This window comes from Talpa europaea, assembly GCF_964194135.1.
Source record: "Talpa europaea genome assembly, chromosome: 4".
Lineage (NCBI taxonomy): Eukaryota > Metazoa > Chordata > Mammalia > Eulipotyphla > Talpidae > Talpa > Talpa europaea.
In genome coordinates, this window is record NC_140070.1 from 85,147,374 (window position 1) to 85,173,324 (window position 25,951).

The window sequence follows — 25,951 nt, forward strand, 5'->3', positions numbered from 1 at the left end:
AGGCATTTGGTAAATACCTGGTCAATGAATAAAGACTCTTGAATTAACTAAAATAAATAAAGGGACATTGAAATAAACATTGCCCGACAATTTAGAACTCTTTGTCTATACAGCTTTTGATTTTAAATACATTTATTATGTGTAAACATCGTTACCATCCATCCCCAGAATGTTTTCATCGTCTCAAACTTAACTCCTCATCCCCTAACTCTCCCTGAAAGCTACAATTCTATTTTCTTTTCTTTTTCTTTTTTTTTTTAAAGATTTACTTATTTATTTATACAAGCACTGGGTACAGTCAGAAGCGTGGGAGGGTGAGAGAATTCACCAGAGCCAGAGTGGGGAGCAGAGCAGGCAGAAGGACCAAAGTACACTGCTGAGGGGAGCAGTGGGCACAGCAGGAGAGGTCTGCGCGCCATGCGGGACCCTCCTCCGGTGGCTGGGGAGCAGCCAGGGATCGAAACAGCGCCGCAGAAGCTGCAGGCAGCTTCGCGACCCAGCGCTCAGCCGCTGTGCCACTGGGGAAGCCCTACAATTCTATTTTCTATCTCTATGAAATGAAAACATACATTATTTGTCTGTTGCACATAATGTATTCACTTAGCATAATGCGTTTAAGGTTCATCTATGGTTTAACATGTCTCAAAATTTCATTCCTTTTTCAGGCTGAATAATGTTACATTGTGTGTTTGCATATACCATATTTTTAAATCCCTTCCACTACTGATAGATATTTGGGTTGTTTCCCCCTCTGAATAATATTGCTATGAATATGAATATACAAAAATAGTCTTTTAAACAACACTGTTAATCAATGCATAAAGTCATTAAAATTGTGTGGGACAACTGATACCAGGTTGTAGACAAATTAAGTAATCCATAAAGAGAGCTTTATGGCTATTCCTCTCAGGGTGTCAAAAATTATCTTTGTACATCCAATCTGATGTTTTCTTGAAATTATGAAGGGAAAGTGTTGAACTACGAGGTGAAAAAGGCAATAGCTTTAGGAGATGATACCTCCAAAACTCCATCCCCAGACCTGTGCCTGGACCACCATGCAGGGACATGTGGAAGCATTATGGACAAAAGTAATCCTCCTGCTAGGCAGAGAAGAGCACAATAGTTGAACTGGACATATTATATAATAGCTTGTTTCTCCATAATTGTTTTCTCAACAGAGATGCCAGGAATGGATGAAGAAAATCAGACCATGAAAACTGAGTTTATCCTCGAAGGATTTACAGATCACCCAGAAATGAAGACCCTTCTGTTTGTGGTGTTCCTTATCATCTATTTGATCACCATGGTGGGGAATGTTGGTCTGGTGATACTGATTTCAAAAGAGCATCGTCTCCACACACCAATGTACATCTTTCTGGGCAACCTTGCTCTTGTGGATTCTTGCTGTGCCTGTGCCATTACCCCTAAGATGTTAGAGAACTTCTTTTCTGAGAACAGAATGATATCCTTCTATGAATGCATGACCCAATTTTATTTTCTTTGCACCGTTGAAACTGCTGATTGCTTCCTCCTGGCAGCAATGGCCTATGATCGCTATGTGGCCATATGCAGTCCACTGCAGTACCACACCATGATGTCAAAGAAACTCTGTGTTCAGATGACCATAGGGGCCTACACAGCTGGAAACCTGCATTCCATGATCCATGTAGGGCTTCTACTTAGATTAGCTTTCTGTAGATCTAATCACATCAATCACTTTTATTGTGATATTCTTCCTTTATACAGGCTCTCCTGTGTTGATCCTTATATTAATGAACTGGTACTATTTATCTTCTCAGGCTCAATTCAAGTCTTCACCATAGGTAGTGTCTTAATATCTTATATCTACATTCTCTTTACTATTTTCAAGATGAAGTCTAAAGAAGGAAGGGCCAAAGCCTTTTCTACATGTGCATCCCACTTTTTGTCTGTTTCGTTATTCTATGGTTCTCTATTTTTTATGTATATTAGACCAAATCTGCTTGAGGAAGGGGACAGAGACATACCAGCTGCTATTTTGTTTACAATAGTAGTTCCCTTACTAAATCCTTTTATTTATAGCCTAAGAAATAAGGAAGTAATAGCTGTCTTGAGAAAAATTCTGAAGATTAAAGCAGCTCAAGAAAATATGAAACAAATGACATCTACTGTAGCTTAATGATTTCAATGCAGAAAAAAAAAACTTACATATGAAAATACACAAAGAAAAATGCACAAATGTATGCAAAATGTTAAAATGCATCATAATATGAGTAGCAATATATAAGAGAGACAAAATATAGGAAGGGATATGCTTTAACCTAACTCAATAAAACATAACTCAAAACCAATTTGAATGCTTTCAAGAAACACAGTTAAGTTGCCAAGTTCAGAGGCAGTGTCACCACCAGGAATAGATAGTACTGAAAAGCATAACAACAAAGCTAGCATTCATGTATGTAAGAATAGTCTATTAACTATTTTCACTAACACTCTTTAATAGCTTGGAGTCTAAGTACTTGGGTTAAGCTAAAAGAGTTGAAGGGCATGTGAACCTTCAACCAATGAAATCTCTTTACAACCATTAACAACAAAATTGTGGCTAGTAAAATTTAAGGGAAAAGTTTTGATTGTTGGGTCTCCCCTGGTGGCACAGCGGTTGAGCGCTGGGCTGTGAGGCTCCCCGCAGCCTCTGCAGCGCCGGTTGGTTCCCCGGCCACAGGCGAGGGTCCCCCCCACACACACACACACACACAAAAGTTTTGATTGTCTTTGTGGGGATATTATTTGTAGGTAGGATAGAGTTAGTGAGGAAATGAAGGTATCAAATGATAAAAGTGAATTTTACAAATCCAAGTTGAAGTTTCCATGGAGTTGACAAATTTACCATGGAATATCAACATTCAAAAAATAGCTGTCTTTATAGAGTTTTATTTGCATATGCATAAAAATGTCATAACAAAGTTCTAGGCAAATAATCAGACTTCATATAGGATTTGAAGATTCTTTTTTGTCAATGTGCTAAGCTAAAATTCTCTATCTCCATTCCTGGCAGAAATGAGGAATTGGTTCAACAATAGGGACACCAGTACATTGTAGACTAACATGAAGAAAAGTATGATTATTGAAGTTGGTGCTTATCTAACATATTTTTTTTTCAAAGTCAGATGTTGTGGTATCTGAGTAGATCTGAATGATCTTATTTTCTAAGTGTTCATTCAACATACATTTCTTGAGAGCCTGTATGTGGAAATTGTGTTCTAGATGCTGGGAGACATCAGTTACCAAAGTACCAGTTTTCCCCATATTCTTAAATAATAGAACATTGCTATGATTTTAATGACTCTGTACCTAGGAGGATCCTGATCAAGTAAAAGAAACACCCCCCCGCCCCTCCACCTCTTCTCTTGATGTTCTAACATCACATCTAAGTTCCTAGAAGGCAAATGCCATGTTGCAGCTACCAGATTTCATTTTCTTCAAGCAGCTCACCAACACCACTTCCAAGTCTTTTTTTTGCTTCTTTCTCAAGATGATTTTGCATTGGAATGAAATAATGTTTACTATATCAGAAAATCAGTGAATGCATATGATATTGGCAAAATGTATAAAAATAGTGGTGTTGAGCAGAGAAGGATGTTTATGGGGCAATTAATTTTATTAGTGGTTATTTTATTTAGGAATTTGTGAGTTATGACAATTCTTACTTCCCTAAGAAAGCACTGTTACTTCAGGGACTTGCAAATTGATACTATGATAAGAAGAACCTTGGTGTGTTCATCAGTTAATATCAGTTACCTCATTACATATAAAGATTAACAGTTGAGGAAATTTGTAGTTTTTAAATGCTGGTAATGACATCTTTTTTACATCTTAATGATTGGGGCTTTACCTGAATCCTAATATGCTATTTTCTATTACCAGATTGAACTGTCTACTACCTGAGTGTGCAGGATTTGGTCAATGAAAGATATTTATTCTATACATACACCTCTATGCATGCCATTTACCTCCCCACTATGGACCCTTCTTCTTTAGGATCTTATCTGTCTCTATTTTATGTACAATTCCAGTCCAGAAAAACTGCTCATATTTGGGGCTGCTGCTGTGTGCAGGTCAGCTTAATCAACAAGCCAATCTAACTACAGAGATTTAAAAATAGATTTATAAGTGATGCCAATGAAGCATCAGAGAAGCAAAATATAATATCTATAACCCACTCAACTCTAGATATGATACTAAATATTAAATCTTTAATTCTTGGGTTTATTATGATAATGCTAGAGGTTTTTTTTTTTAATTCCATCAAGATGGGGCTATATTAGGACTTTGTGCAAGAAAGAAAAAAACTGTTTTATTACATAATTGTTACATCAGAGTAAATAAAAAAACTTCATTGCATCCTTTGATGTGCCTAAATCATATATGTCTTTCTGAAATTTAAAATTGATTATCATTAGAATTTCTATCTATTTGAAGTTTTCATTAGTTTATTAAAAGATAATTTAAATTAAAAACATGATTTTTCCATTTAGTTTTCTAAGAAAGCAAACTTGCTAGTGAATTGGGATTGGGTTCATTCATTTATTCAAAAAATATTTATTAAGATATCTGTGGCACAGGGATATATGTAGTAGGAAAGGAAGTATGCCATGATATAAAGTACTAATTTAGTTTTTTCTTCTGTAACTCAAAAGTCATAAGTACTCATAAGTAGCAGCAATATTTTGATATATACATTCTATCATCAAAAATTTACTAATACTCAAAAAAATTTACTAATACACTATGGATCTTGAAATTAATTAATAAAAAACTTTTAAAACCTTACATATTGAATTTTAAAGATAATTTTAAATATAGCAATTTTTTTGACTCTAATGGCAAAAACAATAAATGTAAAAATCTTTCTTTAAAATTACAGGTTAAATATTCAAATTCTTGAAAATCAAACCCATCTCATGGACATTAAAGAATAATAAAGATATAAGTATTATGAACAACTGTATGCCCATGACTTTGATAACCAGATGAAATGGACCAATTCCTTAAGGACAGTCTGCTAAATCATACAAAAAGATGTAGACATTCTGAATGCCTACATCTATTAAAGAAATTGGATCAATAATTAAACAAAATCAAATTATTATTTATTCAATTGAACAATTATTAAACAAATTAAATTATTTGGGGCATACAAGGTATGTTCCTCAACACAATCAAGATGTATATGACAAACCTACAGCTCCCATTATACAGAACAGTGAAATACTGAACATTTTTCCACTAAGATTAAGAACAAGACAAGAGTACACACTCTTATCACTGTTAGTCAACACAATATGGGAGTCTTAGAGCAATTGGCTACAAAAGAAGGAAATAAAAAGCATCTAAACAGGAAAGGAGGAAGTAAAATTCTCTTTGCTTGCATATGGCACAATTTTATATATATGAAACCCTAAACACTCTACCAAAAAAGCTGTTAAAATTAAGGGATTCAGGAAAGTTGCAGGATACAAAATCAACATACAGAAATCAATGGCATTTCTATACACTTACAACAAAACATGAAGGATAAGAAAATAATACTGTGTGTAATAATATCAAAGCAACAAAATACTTAAGGATAAGTTTAACCAAGGAAGTAAAAGACTGTACACTGAAAGCCTTAAGATATTGATGAAATAAACTAAAGACAGAAATGAATGAAACGATACCCCAAGTTCATTGATTGGAAGAATTTATATAGGTAAAATGTCCACACCTCTCAGTCATTAATAGAGTCAATGTAATAGCTATAAAAATTCTGAAGTTATTGTTCACAGAATTAAGAAAAAAAAATCCTAAAGTTCATAAGGAACCACAAAGAACCCCAAACTGGCAAAGCAATTCTGAGAGAACACAGCTCGAAGGATCACACTTCCTGATTTCAAACTTTATTACACAGTTAATATAATCAAACTTTTTGATACTGGCACAAAAACAGACATAAGGACTCATGGAACAGAACTGAGAGCCCAGAAATAAACCGGGAATATAAAGGCAGCTAACCTTTGACAAGAACTGCAAGAATAGTGAATGGGAAATGACACTTTCTCAATAAATGGTGCTGTGAAAACTAGATGTTCACATACAAAACTTTTCTGAACCCCTACCTTACACTACTCACAAAAAAATTAACTCAAGATTAAAAACTTAAACTTAAGAATTGAATCATAGGGAAATCATAAGGAAAATCTCCTTGATAATGGCTTTGGCAACATTTTTTTTGGATTTGACACCAAAGTTAGGCATTAGAAACAAAAATAAACAAATGGGACTACATCAAACTAAAAACTTTTTAGGTTTTCTGCACAGTAAAGAAACCCATCAACAAAATGAAAAGGCAACCAATGGAATGGGAGGAAAATATTTACAATCTTTATAGCTGATATAACTTCATATGTTATGAAGAACTCATACAAGAACTCATACAAAGCAATAGACAAAAAAAATTGTAATATAAAAATGGGCAGAGGATGAGTGGAACATATGCACATTTAAAGGAATGAAAATGTAACCCCAAATTTACAGGCTTGGACTTATTCCAGAGATTTGGGCGCCATGGAGAGAGACCGTTGAGAGACCCAGACCTGGATGAGTGTCTGTGGGGAAGCTGACAGTGGCAGCCTTTACCTTTTTTTTTTTTTAATCTGTTTTAAAAATTATTTTATTTTTTATAATTCTTACATCTTTTTTCATTTTTGCACAATGTATGCATTTTCATTTTGGTTACTTTCCCCATACAATTCCCACCCCCCTTATTCTGACCCTAATCCCTCTTCTCTCCCCCCACCCCCACCTGCCAGCATACTGGTCTCTGGTCTATAGTCGCTTGTTGATTTTGATTTTTACTTTATTACAATTAGTCTTTTTCCTGGTCCCTTATTTAGGTTTTCTAAATTCCTGCTATGAGTGAGACCATCTGGTATTTTTCTTTTTCTTTCTGGCTTATTTCGCTGACTGGCCCCTTTTGCCCCTATGATAAGAACCACCTTGGTGTGGGTTAGGCTTGTGGCCAGCTGTCGGGTCTCAGCGGCCCCACCTTAGGCCCTCCTTGTTTGAGCATTTACCCATGAGGTGGTGGGTAACTTCGGGTGTTTAATTGGAAACTATTTTAACTATATTCATTCTCTTTATTTTCTCTGTTGCAAACTAATTCACTATTGCACACTAATTTATTCTTTTCTATTGAAGCGTCTTATGCACTAGAAACACATTGTGTCTTTACACAGGAAATGGCAGAACCCATTCAGAGCAGGCAGGTTTCCGGGCCCTGGGGTGCCCTCATGCTGCCCGCTAACATATGTGAGTCAGAACTTCATATTCTATAGCATAAACTTACACACTCTAAATATTTTACAAATAACATGTTATGCCAATTATATCTCAATAAAGGTGTGTGTTTTGGGGGTGGGTAACATACTACATACCTTTAAGGAAGTAGGAGGCTATTTTTCAGGGAAAGGCTCTGAGGAACAGTCCGCCGCTGTCAGGAAGGACTGGCCCCGAGGACACACGGTGGAACAGTGCTTCAGGGCTGCTGTGGCCTTGGACCTTGTAGCACTCAGCATGAGGCCCCAGGGTTCAGAGCCAGAAGGATGGCAGCCCCCAGGCTTCCCACCTCCCGGAAGGAGCTGCGGGTGGGAACCTGCGCATGCGCAGTTCATTCCCCAGGGTGGCCGGCACCTGTCCAGTTCCTGTGCAGCCTTTAAGGCTGAGGGGGCCACACACCTGGTGGGAGCCCCTGGGTTGATGGGTTGATGCAACTCTGGGGCATTAGGAGAGGCTTCATTAAGAATTGGGGTTTGTTTGGTAGGTGAGCCTTGACCGAGACTTGAGCCGTAGGGCTGGCCAGGACAGTGTGGGAGGTGGGACCACCAGCACCTGGGGACCGAGGTGTTTCTCATTCCAGGCACCTAATTATGATGAGATTTTTGCTTGTCGATAGCGGCAGATTTGTGTTTAATATTGCTAAAATGTTCTTTCCAATATGATTGCACTTTTTCTAAAGGAATAGGAGAATTAATTGTGAAAGAATGCACACAGAAATAAGTTATTTTAGGTAGCCTGCAATTGTGTATAATTTCTAAAATTTCCTTTTACACATTTCTAATCTTTTTTCCTGTTTCATTTTTTTCTATGAACATGTAAATAAAAGAAATCATCATAAAAATATTTTATTTTCAGAAATGTCAGTTCATGAAGAAATCATGGACATTAGTGTTATTTTCTGCCCTTTACTTCCTGTTGTTTTTTTTTAAAGATTTATTTATTTATGCATATAAGAACTGGAGTACAGGCCAGTGGTGTGGGGGGTGAGAAGATTCTCCAGAGAAAGAGTGGGGAACAGAACAGGCAGACTGACTGAAATACACTGCTGAGGGGAGCATCAGGCGAGACATAGCCACCAGGGAGGCCCCCTACTTCCTGTTTTTATGCAGGATCACATTGACACCCAGAGTCAGATCAACTTGTTTCAGCACCTGATCCTCAGATTTTAAAGCCAGCTTGAGCGAAAAGTGGAGTCAGTACATTGTTCATTCATTGAAAGAGGATTCAGCCTCCTGCCTCAAACAGCAATCTGGAAGTGTTTTGACCTCAGGTCTGTTTAGAACTCTAGTGGTATCCAAAAGCAGTGAGTGATAAAGGTGAACTGTCACCTATAATGAGCCCAGTAAACACTAGAGGCCTTTAGTTTAGATAGTTTAGAGAATAGACCAGAGAAAGCTCCTCAAAGTAGAGAGAGATATGAAGCAGGGAAATGGGCAGCAACACAGGTGGGAGCAGAGATACAGTAAAATAGAAGAGGATACAAAATGAGGAAAAGTGCTATAGCAGATATTCCAGATTGCATTTCACTCACTTAAGAGAAATGAAATAACACTAAGGTTGACCTCGGTGGTGATTATATCACACAGGCATGTGAATAAGCAAAAATTCATTGCACTGTACACATAAGATACGTGTGCTGCATTACATATATCTTAGGTCCACATGTGCATGCTTCCCACATACATGGAGAGAACCAGAATCTGTTACCACCCAAAAGACACCACAGTGATTCTTTGGCATCCGTGGGTATGGAAGAAAGGGTAGGCAGGCACCAAAAGGAGGCTCCAATGGACTCTCCCTTCCCTTTTCTCTAGATCTCCCAGCACAGCAAGACCGCCTCCTGGAGAAAGAATAATGCCCCCCACCCCCGCCCCCAGCCCTTCAGGAAAGCAGACAGAGTTGCCAGCCCTGTAAGCACACCAGAATGCATCTGCCAAGGAGAGAGACCTGCCTTCCTCCAGGAGGGTCCTCCAGCACATGGATTGGGCTCCCCACAGTGGGGCCACCTTCCTGGGAAGCCCAAAATGCTTTCCTCTCTCCAGTGCTGTCTTGCCCACTTCGAGGGCCTCAGTGAAAGATGCACACACCCTCTGCCCCAGAACCTCATCCCCCCACAAAAAGGAATGGAGTGGCTCAAGAAAGGATATCTTATTCTAGCACAAGTATTGTGAAATTGACCAGGATTTGCTTCTCATTTGTCATTTATTTAATATCTTCCTCCCCACCCCAACACCATCATTCATCTATCCATTAACCCATCTGGCTAGCTGCCTGCTTGCCTGCTTGCCTGCCTGCCTGCCTGCCTGCCTGCCTGCCTGCCTGCCTGGGTCAAAATATAAAAGTAATTATCCCATGAACAAAATAAAATAAATAAACAGGAGAGAGTTGAGATCCTTTATAAAATAAACCTTTGCTACAGACAATGTGGGGGCAGGGTACTGGGGTGGATTTGGAATATTGCCATTTCTTTAATAAAAGGATTGGTTATTAGTCTTCTGTAGAGATTTTTCTAGGATACTTTCTATAATCTGAGTATGATCCTTGAAGGATAAACTCAGCCCTTCTTACTAATGAACTCCAAAGTCCAAAGGGCTGTCTCAATAGAAAATCTCTTCTCAGTCTGTCACACTACTGTACCTTTACCAGGAATCCCTGTTTCCTAATAATGTCCATTGTGGATTGTTTGCAAACAAAACACATAAGCAGTTATGGAACTTATCCAATTCCCAGTCTCTAGGGAACAAACTTTTAATAAAGTCTCCAGTGAGGACATTCAAGTGCACCAGAAATTTCATTAATTCATGCTTATATCCCGAACTAACCAGTTAAGCTATAATGAACATAGTCATGCACAGACATTAATGGTTTTAGCAATATGCTTCAAAAAATGAAAAGATAAAAAAAACTTTAAATAAGACAGCAATAAGTACAACAGAATTACTACAGTAGAATCAAGTTTCATAATGTCTATAAAAGTATCTACTACTAATGAAATCTTTTCTTGATTAACCTTTATATAATGTTTCTATTTTGAAAAAATTATTCATCGGTTTGACCAAACTCTCTTATATGTTCATGAGACAAAATGTCAACATTTTCCCATGGTAACAGATCAGTGTTAAATACACTCTGAATACCTCTTTGTTGCATACAATGCCCTACATTGCCTCCTCAACACTCCTTCTGATAGTGCCATCTCATCTAGTTGTAGGAAAAAAGTAAATTTTACACACACTCACTGAGACCAGGACAATTTAAACATGCCAATGAACCTCACACTCACATCCTTGAGAAGCAGAAAGAAACCAGAATACTTGGAGAAAATGCACACAAACAGGGGATGACATGCATGTACCATACATAGTGGCCCCCCAGGGAATATTTTTTTTTCTCATCCATATTTCAGTGAGATAATGTTGAACTAAAAGACATTAGTTGAGATCCTGACAAATACGTTATCCTTGTATTCACTAGGAATTTTCTATTCCCCTTAATTTAAATTATCATTATCTCTTTGTGTTATAATTTTATGTTTTATTTTTGTTGGTGAATAAGTATCAGTCCCAGGAAACAGGAACAACAAAAAAGCATTATTCCTGTTTAATTCACCAACAAGATAGGCAATTTTTTCTCATAAAGGAAGTCAAAAGTAATGTGGGAAAGAGTATATTATCAAACTAGTTTGATTTTAGAAAAATGAGTCATTATATACTGATATTACTTACAAGTATGTTTTCTTTGAAATTCCCTTTAAAAACATGGATGAAATAAAGGAAAACTGAGGTGAAAATGCAACAATTTCTACTAAGAGGAAAACTACTAGCATTTTTTAAAAAAAATATGATTTCACGCAGAGATACACATTTGTGCAGAAGTAGGTCACCATAAAATCAGAGTAGAACACAGGGAAAGAACCCCTTTTGGCTGTGAAACTAATAGGCAGGATAGGGCATGTAAATATAGGGCCTGGAGCTTATTGGTACGTCATCTACACAAGGGTTGGGGAAGAGATTTTCAGTATGTTTGCCTTAAGTCTGGAAAGTAAGAGTTACTTGAAGTTACCACAACTGGGGACAACAGGACAGGAAAAGTATTCATCCTGGAAGACAATTATTATGAACAGCTCTATGGAAAAGCAAAGTTATGTATTTTGAGAAGTTTCAAGCTATTCTCATCAAAATATTTATCCATTTCTATAGCAACATCATAGTACACCATTAGAATGTTGAGTTAAACATGCTGAAAGAAACATGTTGAGTTAAACATGCTGAAATGGGCAAGTAAGAACATGGTTGATGATTAGGCATATTGTTCATGGATGCAAATATATAATGTGTTATGCTTCCATATTAAAGAATATGATTTGTGTGGTTGTGTTTTTAGAATCAGCCATGTTCCACAGGACTTTCATGAGGGCAGGGATGAAGTTTGCATCCTCAGCACTTATTGAAACACCTGGCACCAGCTGAGGTACTCAGAAACCATATATGGAAAGACAGGCAGACAGGGAGGAGAACAACAACACATGTTAGGATTAAAGTTCTTTGGCCGTCCCAGTTAAAATGAAAATAACTTACCTAGAAGCTATAACTCATTATATCAGCAGCAAAAAAATAATAGCTATTTTGTAAGTTGTGCCCAAGGCAACTGACAAACACCAGGATCCACGAAGAGGAGAAAGACCCTGAAATGAGTTATCTTCTCAGTTTTATGTTGGCTGACCTCAGAGGAGAGTACTAGGTCATCACCTGAGTACTGATCACTTGAGTGTTCCACTATATGTCACCAGAAACAGAGGTAAGACTGAAATTTATGATGACAAGAGTTCTTGAAGAGGCAAGCTGTGAGCACCAAAGAAATGAAAACTTTGACATGATTTCCTCATCAACCTCCTTTGTAACTTCTCCAAGTTGTCCTTTCCCCCTCTCCCATAATCACCCTCTTTCCATCATCACCAGTAAAGTAATACAGTTTAGGTCCCCTTAGTGTGGGGTATGACATAGGGCCACATGCAGAAAAAAGAATTACATAGACATAACCCCACATCTTAGAAATATATACAATGCAGGCTATAATAGAAAGAGAGAAAATAGTAGATTTATAGTGCATTCAATATAATTCAGTAAACTGAATGGAACTTCACTGTCCACAGTGCTTCCCTCTCAATGTTTTTCTATTTCATTAAATTCATTTAAATATGTAACCCATACATAGGTGGAAATTTTGGAGATAGGTTTGTCTCCATTCGCGAGGTCATTTAAATCAGAAAATAATTGTTTCTAATTTGACCTATCCATTTACTTATATCAGAAAAATGAGTATTGTGGGTAAGCCAGATTTAAAAGATTTATCATAGAGGATGTTGTCAGTTTATTGTCTGCTGTTTATTTATTCATGCATGATTCAGTAAAATAATTACTGAGCATTCATTACCCAGTAGACATTGTGCTAAGCTTTGGGTACTATGAGTGAAATCATACAAGATTTCTGCTCCTATGGGTTTTAAGTAGTCCAAAGGGCTAATTAAAATTTATTGTTATTTAATAATGTCTAACAGAATTTAAATGCAATTTATCCTGTTATCTTAGTTTAGTTCTACCAGCAGCTGCACATTCTGGGTTGAGATGTTATACCCCTGGGCAGGATGTGCAGAGTGGGCTAAAAAAGATCATTTGCTTTTTCCATCTCACTCCCCTTGAGAATCTATAAATAATTTGGGGATTATCAGAGTTTGAAGAATTAGGAAACAATATGCTGAAGGCTTATGGGTTTCCCCCCTAGTCATACCTGTTGCACTGAGGAGGTAACTTGCCTTCCCTTCATTCTATTAACCCATGTGAGAGGGACTTAATTTGGAGAGTGTGTCACGTGTCTCCTGGAGATTGGGAAACCTATAGAAGAATGTCTGACTCTTTCTTAAAAAGTCAAAAAATGAAGGAGTTGGGCTACGTGGGCCTGAAGCAGTGAAGAATGATATCCCCAGAATGAGTTGCAAGATAACCTCACCACCCAGGTAGGTATTAGCTGTTCTTATTTCTTGGGGTCAGATGTACTCCCCACAAAAGGAGATGAACTGGGGTTCTAGGAAAAGAGAACTCCTGAGCAACCTGAGAATACAATGGCCCTAACAGAGATGAAGTAGTCTCTCAGGATCCCGGGGATGAGTGGTCAGCAGGCAGCTGGAGAGATGACATTGATTTCACTTGTTAAAAGAACTACAGTTTGAAGGTCTGCAGAGAGAGAGTCTCTGAGAAACTTCCCAAAGTGACCCTTGGAAGACAGCAAGCCAGTAACTGTGCATGGACCCTCCACAGTCCCCCAGTGAGATGACAACTATACTAGTCACATAAAACTACTCTTCACTATTCTATACTTCCCAGGGTTTGACTCATAGAGGGGTCAGAGACAGTTACTGTCAGTATAGGAGAAAGTCTGAGGACAGAGCAAAGAAACTGATCAACTCTCCTCTCTTCTTGTAGCTTTTTTTTTTTTTAAGAGGCATGTATTTTTATTTATTTATTTGTTTGTTTATACATGCACTGGGTACAGTCAGAAGCACGGGAGGGTGAGAGAATTCACCAGAGCCAGAGCGGGGAGCAGAGCAGGCAGAAGGACCAAAGTACACTGCTGAGGGGAGCAGCGGGCGGCAGGAGAGGTCTGCGCGCCATGTGGGACCCTCCTCTGGTGGCCGGGGAGCAGCCGGGGATAGAACTGGCACTGCAGAGGCCGCAGGCAGCTTCACAGCCCAGCGCTCAACCGCTGAGCCACCGGGGAGGCCCTCTTGTAGCTTTCTAACCAGAGGCATATCTAAGCTGAAAGAGGAGGCAGTTTTAACTGAATAGCATTTTAGTTTGAATATTTAACTGATAGATCCAAGTGCAGTTAGAAAAACTTTTTTCATGTTCCTCTCAAAAAGAACTGCTACTTTAATTAAGTGACCCAAAACCTATTTTAGATTTTAAGGTATGGGAAGAACAGATCTATGGAATTGAAAAGGAACAATGACAGAGTCACTCTCAAATTTGGGCTTTCTTGCCTAGCACATTCAAGAACATTGGAGTGCTCTGTAGAATTACTGAAGAATTAGGAGAAGTAACCCAAGACAGACGGCCAAGGAAAACTTTGCTGAAGAAGTAAATATTTATTTACTTAGTAAGTATTGATTAGAAAAATAAACAAGAGTTGACCAGGTAAAATAGTGGGAGATAGATTGGGATAGGGGCCAGAGAAGGTCATTTAGTAAGGAAAAAAAAAAATCTTTTGGAAGCCTGTGGTGGACAGGAGTATTATTTTAAATACTGTGACTACATAACAAATTAACCCAAAATGTAGTGGCATGAAACAATTTATTATTATCTCTTATGGTTCCACGAGGTTAACTGGGTGATTCTTGATTGGCGTCTCACAGGGTTATAGTAGTTGGGACTAGACTTCTCTGAAATCTGACCCAGTCCAGACATCCAAGATGACTGCCATGCATGTTGGGAGCTCACCTTAGAATATCAACCAGAGCACCTAGACAGGATCTCTCCATGTGCCTTGAGCTTTGCAGCACGGCAGCCAGGTTCTGAGAGGGAGCATCCCACAAGTGAGTATTCTAAGAGCCACAAAGTCTTTTATGAACTCTTAGTATCATACTATTTCAACCCCAAAATCACATACTTGTACAGTTCTGTTGGAGAAAAAATTTTTAAACTCTTCCATCATAAAATACAAGGATGACAAAAAAGCCCTTATAATAAAGTTATGTTTGTTTTGAAAAGAGGGACTAGAAACTAGACTCCCCCAGAAAATGTAGCCCCAGTCCCAGACCTAATCCCTGCTGGAGTGCAGCCATGGACAAGCAAAAACAGCCCCAGCTCTTGCATACTAGAGCTTTACCATGTGGGCCAGGCAAAGACCACCTCCTTTCCCTTGGCCAACATTTACTGAGCTCTTATGTTTCAGGATCTGTGTACCTTCTTATTTAACCCTTAACAATATTCTACAGAGGCAGATACTCTGTTACTCTCATTTCACATGTCCATTCTCAAGCATTTCTGGCTTGTGTACAGGTTAATGTCAATTGCTCATGCTTCTCCTTCCTGATTATAACCAAAATTATAGGAATACAGTGAACTGGTAAGTAGGCAAGAATCAAAGTATTCACTTTCTTTATGGAAGTCTAATCATCCCAAACTGTAGGGTCCCTAAAATTACTGGATTAGAGAAAGTAATCTGGAATTAAAGCTGGAAGAAATGAAGCTTATTATCTCCAGTCAAATCTGAACCTTAGGACCAACTACTAGAAAGTATTGGATCTGCTATAGATTCTTCAAAGAAACTTCCAGCCCGCAGTGGAATGAGATGAGGCTGTCTCAAAGCATCAGTCAGCTTTTGCAAGTGAGTGCTGCAAAGTACAGGAGAGAAACAGTTTCTAGAAAGCAGGCACTTTGCCAGGTCTGTTTACTTGATAGAGCCCACTGTCTCTTTCTAACAATCTGCCAAGCAGAGAATCTCATTTCTTGCTGTTAAGCATAGCTTTCAAACAGTTTTCACACATAGTTAACATAGCTGCAATCACTTGGGAAGGTTAAAAAATACAGTGACCAAGTCACCCCAGACTAACTAAATCAGAATCTCTAGGGCTCAAGTATTTCTTCAAGTTTTCCAGGCAATTCCAACACGTAGCTGGGGCTGAGACCCACCATGTTATAGGTTTAGAAACCCCATTCCCTCTTAATGCAGTCAGTTATAACTAACAATTTTTTGTGATTGCTTTATGCTGAGCACTTTACATAATGCTCATTGCAACTTGTAAGGCAGGTATGATAATCATAGCATTTCACAAATGGAAAAAGTGGAGCACAGAAGGGCTATGTGACAGTACTGGGATTTTAAATTTGGGGCCACTAGTGGTAAAGCGTGGTGTGAAAACATAAATTTGTAGATTAAACCTTTAACCCTCAGAGCAGATATGACAATGTAAATCAAATTTACCTCAAAAAACAAAATTTGGAGGGCCTCCCCGTTGGCGCAGCAGTTGAGCGCTGGGCTGCGAAGCTGCCCACAGCCTCTGCAGCGCCGGTTCCATCTGGATGAGGGTCCCACATGGCGCGCAGACCTCTCCTGCTGCCGGCTGCTCCCCTCAGCAGTGTACTTCATCACATTGCCTGTTCTACTCTCTGCTCTGGCTCTGGTGAATTCTCTCACCCTCCCGCGCGCCTCTGACTGTACCCAGTGCTTGTATAAATAAATAAATAAATCTTTAAAAAAACAAATACACAATTTGGAAAAAATAAAAACATAGTATTACTTCTTCCAAGATGGACACTTACCAACATCCATCCACTAGGCTGCTGCTTGTGCCATCACCTCAGCAATCCTCCAGTCAGATAATACAGTCTTTCTCTTACAGGGAAGAGTTCATTCCAATATTCCCTTCTTAAAGAGAACAAAAACTCATTCTGTGGAATTTGAGGAGTCAGCATAAGGTTTTCCAGCAACTGACTTTAGTAGATTTGGAAAATGAGCGATAGAAAGTAATAAATCAATAGTCATGGTGATAATGATTAATAAGATAAGTCAAAGAGCATTTGTTTTTTACAGGATAAGCTTTATAGTTTTGAAAACAGTCATCCTTGGTATCTTGAGACTAAAAAACTGTATAGCACAGTCTGTGCACATAAGACTAAGGGTTGTAAAAGAAACTACCATAGGATATTGTGGGAACAAGAGACAAAGTTGCTTGTAAACATACCAGGGACAACACAAGCTGAGTAGGGAAAAACAAGAACAGAAGGCTAGAAGACTGGGAGGAACTTGCAAGGTTGCAGGAGAGGTGAGATGAAGTTCACATCCTGAGCCAGTGAGTCAGAAAATGAAAGATTATGCATTACCCAGTAATTCTGGTATTTCAAAAGATGAAAACAAAACAGAAAGAGAATTATCTTTTCTTATATCTTATTTTCAAATGTCTGCAAAGGTAGAATATAAATTGAATATTGTTTTTTCACGTTTGCCTGAAGTGTATAAATGTTAATATTAAATAATGTATTAATTTTGCTAATAGAAATTTTAGCTCTGAAGAGAATTCAAATGACTCTTAGGGCAACTTCTAAAGAGGAAATGATCATTCTAACTTATTCTCTTGCAATTCAGCATTTTCACATAATGAATTCACAAAACACTGGCATTAATCATAATTGATCCAAGGGAAAAATTTGTATCTCTTTACAAATGTGTGTAAGAGCACCTGCTAAGCAACATAAAGAATCCCTATACAAAGATGTGCCTTTGTGTTTTATTCCTCTTTTAAGGTATGAATCATTCTTCTCTTAGGACTGAAAGGAAGACAAAAGACTCCACCTAACTGCCAGGAGAGTTGTGCAGAGTCTGTGAAGTAATTTGCATCTGAAGAACTGCACCCATTACTGGCTCTAGGAAACATCTGGATGTGTCACAACTGGCAAAATCCTCATTGCAACTCCATGAGGCAAGTACAATAATCATAGTATTAGACAGACGGAAAAAGTGGGGAGGAACAGACGTGGGATTACAAACCTTAACATTCAACAGGTTGTTTTCATTTCTGGGGAAAGTTTACCAGGGGATCAAAATTTTTTTGTTTCTTCATGGGGGTTAAACTTGAACACTATATATTTTATAGTTAATTGAAGATTTAATGGACTTAAAAGTTTTAAGAGTACTGCTTTACAGTTTGGCAGTCCCTGCAATGCAATGGGCAAACAAACTCTAAACTGACTTGTGACTAAATTAGTTCACTTGTAGGTTACTAACCAACTCTATTCTTCCCCTAAAACAAACACGCTAATACTTAGAAATTTTAACACATTATTGACTCATTCAATTCTTGATGCCCTACTGTATGAAGATAGTGAGCACGGTGTTAATTGAACAAATGAATTCTAGAATTATCTTGCTTTTATTATATCAACTTTTACTGCTATCCCAAGAAATTCTGGTATTTTGCTAAAAAAAAAAACAACAAAACAAAACAGTGATATTCCCATTATTTAGTTCATGAGATTAGGGACTATAAATTTAAGATTTGAAAACACGTATTTTAAGTTGCTGTAAAACTCACGTTATAAAAAAGTCTCAAAATTAAATTTTTACTTTGGGAGGGCTGCTTCGAAATATTTGGTGAAAAAGAGATAAATGGGACTTGTCACTAATTTTAATTAAAAATGGTCAAATTGGTAATTTCATATGGGTAAATTCAAATGTGATGAAAATCACAAGACATCCAAAAAATCCATAATTTCCACAACAAATAAGGCTTTACATAGTCCACAGAAAAGTCTTCACAAAAGAGGGTGGCCTCATCTATTTTGTAATATGCTTAAACTATCAACTACAACACATATTCAGCACCAAGATTTATGGTGCTGCTAGCTTTCAATACTTAAGGATGCTAATGTAACCTGATAAATCCAATCCTGGCTTTCTACAATATACTTGGTAACAACAGGCAGGAACACTGTTTCAAAAGAATTAATTCCCCAGGCCTCCTCTGGTGGCACAGCAGTTGAGCGCTGGGTTGTGAGGCTGCCTGCAGCCTCTGCAGGGCAGGTTTGATCCCATATGGCATGCAGACCTCTCCTGCCCTAGGCTGCTCCCCTCAGCAGTGTATTTAGTCACTCTGCCTGTTCTGTTCCCTGCTCTGGCTCTGGAGAATACTCTCACCTTCCCGCGCTTCTGACTGTACCCAGTACTTGTATAAATAAATCAATCAATCAATCAATCTTTAAAAAAAAAAAAAGTTAATTCCCAACACAAAAATGTCATAATTTTAAATTTTATCCCCAAAAGTGTTTTGTGTTGTTTGTTCGCTTAGCTTTTCAACCATTTTTAGAAAATGCTAAAGAACATTGTAATTTCATTAGAAAAAGTTAAAAAAACTTTTGAGTTTTTTAACTCCGAATGAGTAACCAGTCATTTCCTAGGCAGTTAAGCCTGCAGAGTAATACTGGCTTTACTGAAAGTCAGAAGCTGACTTGATTACTTCTTTAATATCGAGCACATTCACAGCCACTAGGTAAATTTATGAAAAATGTAGCTACACTAAGTATGGTACATATAAACTACAAAAGTGCTTTGAAAATATATCCTTAATTTCTGAGATTAAAAAGTCTCAAATTATTTAATGGAGTGAAAAGGTCCCCACATTTTCTGGGAGAGGAAAAAAAGAAACTCAAGTGGTGGAAATAAAAAGAGGCCTGTAGAGCCACAGTGCATTTTCCACTGAGATCCTCATTCAGAATCTTGTACTTCTTTATCAAGGTATTAAAATACAAATCAACTCAGTCACTAAAGACATAATTCTGAATCTCTTCTCATTTTTTATTTTTTTAAAAAAGACAGATTTAGGATAGTGTAAGAAATTACTAAGTTACATTTTTTAAAATCTGCCCAGTGCTACAGTAATGGAATAAATAAATAAGATTTTCTTAGAGTTCAATGTTTATAGATGTATTTGTAAAAATAAAAAGACTGAATTGGAGGACATTAAATAATGTTGATACACACCAGGAAAGGGTTCAGGCAAGGAAAGGCACATCATTTCACCACAAGAAATAAAGACCATAGTTGGAAGTTAATGACCAGCCAAGTTTTAGATCTTGCGGCAGTTTTCCTAGCACTGGAGGGTCATTATGGTGAAACCTTCCTTATGGTACTTAGCTGGAATAAATAGCTGTTGGGGAATTTTACTCTGCAACCCCAAAGTGGTGTTAAAAAGAAAGCACTCTTTAGTAAGCCTGGCGTATGAAGAGGGAAGGAGCAAAACTCTAAAACAGTTTGGTGGTACTGAAAATTCTATTGACATATTAAGAGTTTTGGTTGTTTTTTTTTTTTTTTTTTTTTTTTTTTTAGAAAGTAAAATAAAATTCTCTTATCTGGCTGAACTGGAATTCTTGCAGTTACAAATTAAGAATTTCAAGTAAATACAATATATTTTTCACTTCCTTTCTTGTAGATAGACACAATGTAAACAGCTGCCATATTTCATCTCAGATGAAGTTCTATGCCAGTATTTAGAGAAAAAGAACTTAAATAATTTCCCTCTTTTATGTAGCTTAAATCTTTGAAAATAGTACTAATACCTCTGACTGAATGGCCATCTACAATAGCAAAGGAACATAAAGTTTGGACAATGGTAAGGGGGTTTCCCAAAGAAACTGTGTTTCCAGTTGAACAGATATAGTTATATAGTGAAAAGTCTAACAGACTTTGGGTTTTGGGCCAATTTCTAATTGCTTTGGGTCAATTTCCCATTATCAATCTTCTTTCATCAACTCATGCCAACTATTAATAACCCATTTCTTTCTGTCTGAACTCTAAATCAGTATTAATTTGTTGAAAGGTAAAATCCTAGTAATCCATGTAAATCTTAGTGGTAAGAAAACTGTGTGTATAAATAAAATGGATGGATTTTCACCATAAAATAGTATATTCACACACAAAAAAGTTAAATTAAAAACAACTGGGAGATGAGGGAAAATATTAATATTAAAAAATAATAAAAATGGCAATTGTAAAGTAGGAAGCTTCCTGCTCATGCCACACGATAAGCCTTCATTAAGGTGTCCTCTTTCCGGTTGGTATGAGCGGCCCAGATGAAGAGAGCAGAAGCCATGAACTGTAAGGGAGCTGAGACACAAGCTAGGCAGAAGGACCATCCAAATTCTCCAGACACATTCTCAGGCAGCTCTAGTTTCTGGTGTAGTAGTTCAATTCCAGCAACGTAGCAACTCACTGAGCCCAAAGTAGAAAGACCTTAGAGGAAAAATTAGAAAACAGAATATAACACAGCTAAGTAAGAGCTTTTTAGGCAACATGACAGGGCAGTAATATGTGACTGTTTAAATAATAGAACTCTTTGGTTCCTAAGGCGCTGGGAAGAAGAGAAATGCAAGTATGACAAGACCCACCTGCAAGGAGATGTAGAATGCCTGTGGCAATGGTGGGATACAAACTTCGGCAGATACAAGCACAAAGTCCAATCAAAGCCCCAAAGCACATCAAACCTAGACTAACAAAAGGTAAAAGGAACTGGCAACGCCAAAGATCTGATTTTAAAAAGAGAGAAAAAGAGAAATGTCACCAGGGTTCTGACAGTTTTTTCACATGGCAATTTTGTTTATATTTTAATGAGATCTTTTCTCAAAAAGTGAGAAAGGAGTTCTTTAATATGGAGGTTTCATTTCTAAAGCATTCATCAAAAGGATGTTGTCTTGATACAAGTAAATGGATACTAACAGTAAATAATTACGGAAGGTTTACTATGTGTTAGGCACTGTTCTTTCTATACATACTTTGTGCATTAGTTTTCTCAAGAGCCTATGAAGTAGGTACTATTATTGTTGTCTCCATTTCATAAATGAAGGAATTGAGGCAAGAGGTATAAATAACTTGTACAAGGTTACAAAGTATGTGTTAGAGCCAGGATTGGAAACAAAACAGCATAGTGCTACATACAGACTAATCTATGTTTTTGGAGGGTCTCAAAACAAAGTTTACAAGTAAATCAATAGAGATTACAATGCCCTATTGAAAGAATATACATACAGCACAAAGCAGAGGATCTGATATATACTGGCAACTCAATAAATGGCAGTTTTAATGATCATAAATTCCCTCAACAACATAGAAAGAGCTGAAAGTTTTATGAAGCATTCCATTTTTTAATTATTTTAATTAGCAATGTATTAATAGTAACCAATCAAAATTCTAACTTTTAGTTCTGGTTTTATTCTCTGGAACTATGTAATTCCTTTCTCTAACATTCCTTTTCAAGCTCTATTAATAATAAATTTCTTATGTATTCTCAATTCAAAAAAATTAAATACTTGCAATTTACTCATGACATGGCCATTCTTCTAGGTAAGCCTCAGTGAGCCTCTAAAAATCTAGAGACTAGGTCCAAATATCGTGCTGGTATTTCCTGGACAGCCTGAGCATGAAGGAATGCAATACTCCTAATAAATATTTTCATTTGTTTTTGACATCTCCACTTTTGTTATGATCACCTAAGACTGTACTACCACTTTTGGCAGGCCTGACACAGATGATTCATATAGAGATTGCAGTCAACTTTTTTCACATATCCCTTTCTGAACTCAGGTAGCTGAAGCGTTTAATTCAAATATCAGAATTTATTACATTCCGATTAAATTTACTCTTAATTATATGGACTCATATAATATCATTTGGGATCTGGAGTCTGTCACCCAATGTACTAGCTGCCTCTCTCAACTTTATATTCACAAATTTGCTAAGCATGAATCTACCTTCTAAAATAAGTTATCAACAAAGCTGAGTTCATATTAGAGATCTTAATTCAAGAGGCACTAAATCACCTTGCTCCAACAACAGACTTCCATAAAAAGCAAATAAAATTATTTCCTCTTTTCCTCCAATTGTTCTGCTAGGATCAAAGTACTCACAGGTCCGAAGCAGATCGATTCCACTATTGTGGTTTCCAGGATCAACAAATTTCACCATGAACTGCTCATTTAGTGTAAAACTTGTGCATTTTGTGATCACATCAAATGACTCTGAAACAAGAATAACAATAACAGCTTGTTGTTTTAATAAACATTTAGTAATCATCTCTTTCAATAATTATTCTCTAAATAAAAAGTGATACAGAAAGATATTCCCAGAGAAGTCAGAATTCTTTTTGGCCATGAGTGACAGGCAGGATTCAATGTCCAATGGATGCCAGCACAGTGGCAGTCTTAAAGACATGGGCTCAAGGAAGGAATAAAAAAAAAATTAGGAGCAATAAAATGAGTGAGAATAGAAATGTAATGTAAGAAGACTATGTAAGAAGGAAGGGACAAAGACTGAAACAACTGATCTTCTCCCTAAAACCTTCTGCACCAGTCATCACCCCCACCTTAGGTAATGTCAAACTATCCTCTTAGTTTCTCACTCATTCTTGTCCACATGTATCCCATCAGGAAATCCCAGAGGCTCTACCTTCAAAACATACCTGGAATTCAGTCACTGCTCAGTGCTACCAGTATGATCTGATTCACAATCCTCTCTCACCTGAATTAATGCAATCAAGTGCTCCTCTACCTCCTAACTAATCTCTTGGCTTCCTTTTTTGCCTGGTATTTGTCAGTTTTCAACACATCAGCCTAGATGAACAGATTATCTATTTCTCTTGTGTTCAAATCAGACAGTCCCCCCACTGGTTCCATCAGTTTAGAGTAAAAACCAAGATCCTCTTCATGAGTAGAGAATCTGACATGATCGGCCTTATTCCCACTCTCAGAGTACTTCTCTGACCACATAACCAACTCTCTCCCTTTGTTCCTCCATTCCAGCCCAGTGTTCCTTGCATATTTCAGGCAAGTTCCCATCATAAGGCCTTTGCTGTAATTGTTTCCTCCAACATAAATTGATGCCCTATGCCTCCACAATTAACCCACATGGTCAACTCCCTCAACTATAACAAGTCTTTACTCAAAGGGTATCTTCTTGTTGAAGCCTATCTTGACTATACTATTGAAAATCCTAATTCACGCCCACCAACCCCTTTCCCTACATATTTTTAAATCCCCTTTATTTAGCTGTATTTCTCATAGAATGTGTCATCTTTTAACATACTATATAAATTATTATTTTGTTTATACTTATTCTGTTTATTGCCTATTACTCTCCTTACTAGAATGTTAGCTCCCCAGGAATAAGGATTTTTGGTTTTTATCCTGATGTACTCCAAGCTACCAGGTTCTGGAACATGGAGGCATGCAATAAATGTCAGTTGAATGAGTGATAAATGATTGGTAAGATTCATATAGTTAGCGCGCCTATGCTCTCATACATAGAATTGAACGTTTTGCAATGAATTTTTCACTGTTTCCAAACTATTTTTTTCCATATAAAATCACAACTATCTTTTTTTTTTTTTCTGAAGTTAAACAGTTTATCATTCTTATGGTGTATGGTAACTCAAATTTGTCGTGCTGTCATCTGAATATAGTACTTTCCATTAATAAGCCAAAAAAAGTAGTTTTAACAGAAACAAATTGTAACAGTGTCCCCTACGAAGAGCTCTAAAGTTTCCATTTCAATAAATGAAAATTTTTAAATGTTAAAAAGTCTTGTAAAGTAAACCTAAAAACAATTTCTTAGGTTTATTTTTTTTTTAAACTTCTACAATCCATATTTTTAACCTACAAACTGTCAAGCTTGTTGTAAAACAATCTCAAATACGCACAGATTTAAATATAGAGCTCACTAAATTATATCCACTGAGGTTAAGGCAGCAAATGTACTATCTACTAAAACAGCGCTAGCACACCAAGGACTGTCAATTCATATTTGTTCACTTGATTTTGGATACTTGTCCTTTTATGAGTTATCAAGTATTTAAAGTCGTCCAATGCACTTTTCCAATTATTTCCTCATAATATGTATAAGATTAAAAAAATTTAATGAGTGGGTAAATAAGTACAAAGATTTAAAATGGCTTTCTCAAGGTAAGTATAGTTACTCATCCAGCCAGTATTAATAAATTACCATGGTAATTGACGGAAGTTAGGGAGGGAAGGTGAGGGGATAGTAGAGATGCACATGATATCTTTAGGGAAAGGAAAAATGCACATACCTGCTTATACACAACTGGGCATCACCTGGTCACTTTATCTATTATTGAGTAGCAAAAGGAGACAGAAATTAAAATAACAGAAATACCTGTTCTTTCTGGTGGACTATACCAATACACGTTTTGGGGTACAGTTATACACCGTCGCCACAATCCCATTGTGCCATTATATCGGAAAAGTGCATCATTGTAAGTCTTTTCATCTGCCTCATCGCTATCAAATTCATTCCATATGCTTTTGTTCAATTCACTGGAATTTTCTTGAACCGGACTTCGATATTCATACCAGAAGTCTGTGCCAATTGAGGCTGCCATGTAGATGGTGGAAATGAGGCTAAGCACACAAGCAATTACAAATGCTGTAGCAAAACGGTTATCCATTCTGGCATTCAGACTGCTCTGTTTAAAGTTGAAGAAAGAAGAAAAGTTAGACTTCAAGGATAAATAGAGTTTGAAAAGTATTACCTCAAAATTACCCTTTATTCCCACCCCTTGTTTTTTTAAAGTAATATATATAATCATTAAGGAATTAAATAAAAAGCAAGCAGATTCTTAATTAAATTCAAAACAAAACTCATTATCAGGAAAAATGCTCACATACCCAGGATGCTACGGAGACAGAGGTCTTGTTCTCTAGTCTATCACCTGCACACTAAAACAGACAACACTGAAATGGACATACACATTACAGATACAAACAATAGACATGCCCAGAGTCAGGAATGAACTGGGCATGAATTGTTAATTGCAGATTGAATTTTTATACAAGCTGCAGAGTATTAAGCCTTCTGGGTTAGAATGTTAAAAGGGCATAGGAAAAGGAAGCAGAGGAAGTCGGCTCCTCCCAGATTTCTCTGAAGAGGTAAACCTTCTAAACAAGGCTAAGAGTCAGGATCTATTTGGAAGACACAGTTGAAGATGTTTGTTAATTCAGAAGGAAAGGTCGCTCCAGGTGCACAGACTAGCAAAGAGAAC

The 25,951-nt window shown here is 37.2% G+C and overlaps 2 protein-coding genes across 3 annotated transcripts; one reads left to right on the top strand and one right to left on the bottom strand.

Moving 5' to 3' along the window:
- Positions 1 to 1,120: 1,120 nt before the first annotated feature.
- Positions 1,121 to 2,158, top strand: LOC311169226 (olfactory receptor 5K1; the record flags this gene model as incomplete). Its single annotated transcript, XM_084231013.1, has 1 exon — positions 1,121 to 2,158. The coding sequence occupies exon 1, from the start codon at positions 1,181 to 1,183 to the stop codon at positions 2,156 to 2,158; it is 978 nt and encodes a 325-aa protein (XP_084087139.1). The 5' UTR covers positions 1,121 to 1,180.
- Positions 2,159 to 20,911: 18,753 nt separating this feature from the next.
- Positions 20,912 to 25,616, bottom strand: CLDND1 (claudin domain containing 1; the record flags this gene model as incomplete). Of its 2 annotated transcripts, XM_084231788.1 has the most annotated exons (5): positions 25,578 to 25,616; positions 25,066 to 25,375; positions 22,803 to 22,913; positions 21,288 to 21,425; positions 20,912 to 21,132 (listed from the first exon to the last, which is right to left on the bottom strand). In XM_084231788.1, the coding sequence occupies exons 2-5, from the start codon at positions 25,355 to 25,357 to the stop codon at positions 20,912 to 20,914; spliced, it is 762 nt and encodes a 253-aa protein (XP_084087914.1). In that variant the 5' UTR covers positions 25,358 to 25,375; positions 25,578 to 25,616. The 2 variants fall into 2 exon arrangements, with proteins under 2 accessions (XP_084087914.1, XP_084087915.1); XM_084231789.1 differs by lacking the exon at positions 21,288 to 21,425.
- Between the last annotated feature and the right edge of the window lie 335 nt (positions 25,617 to 25,951).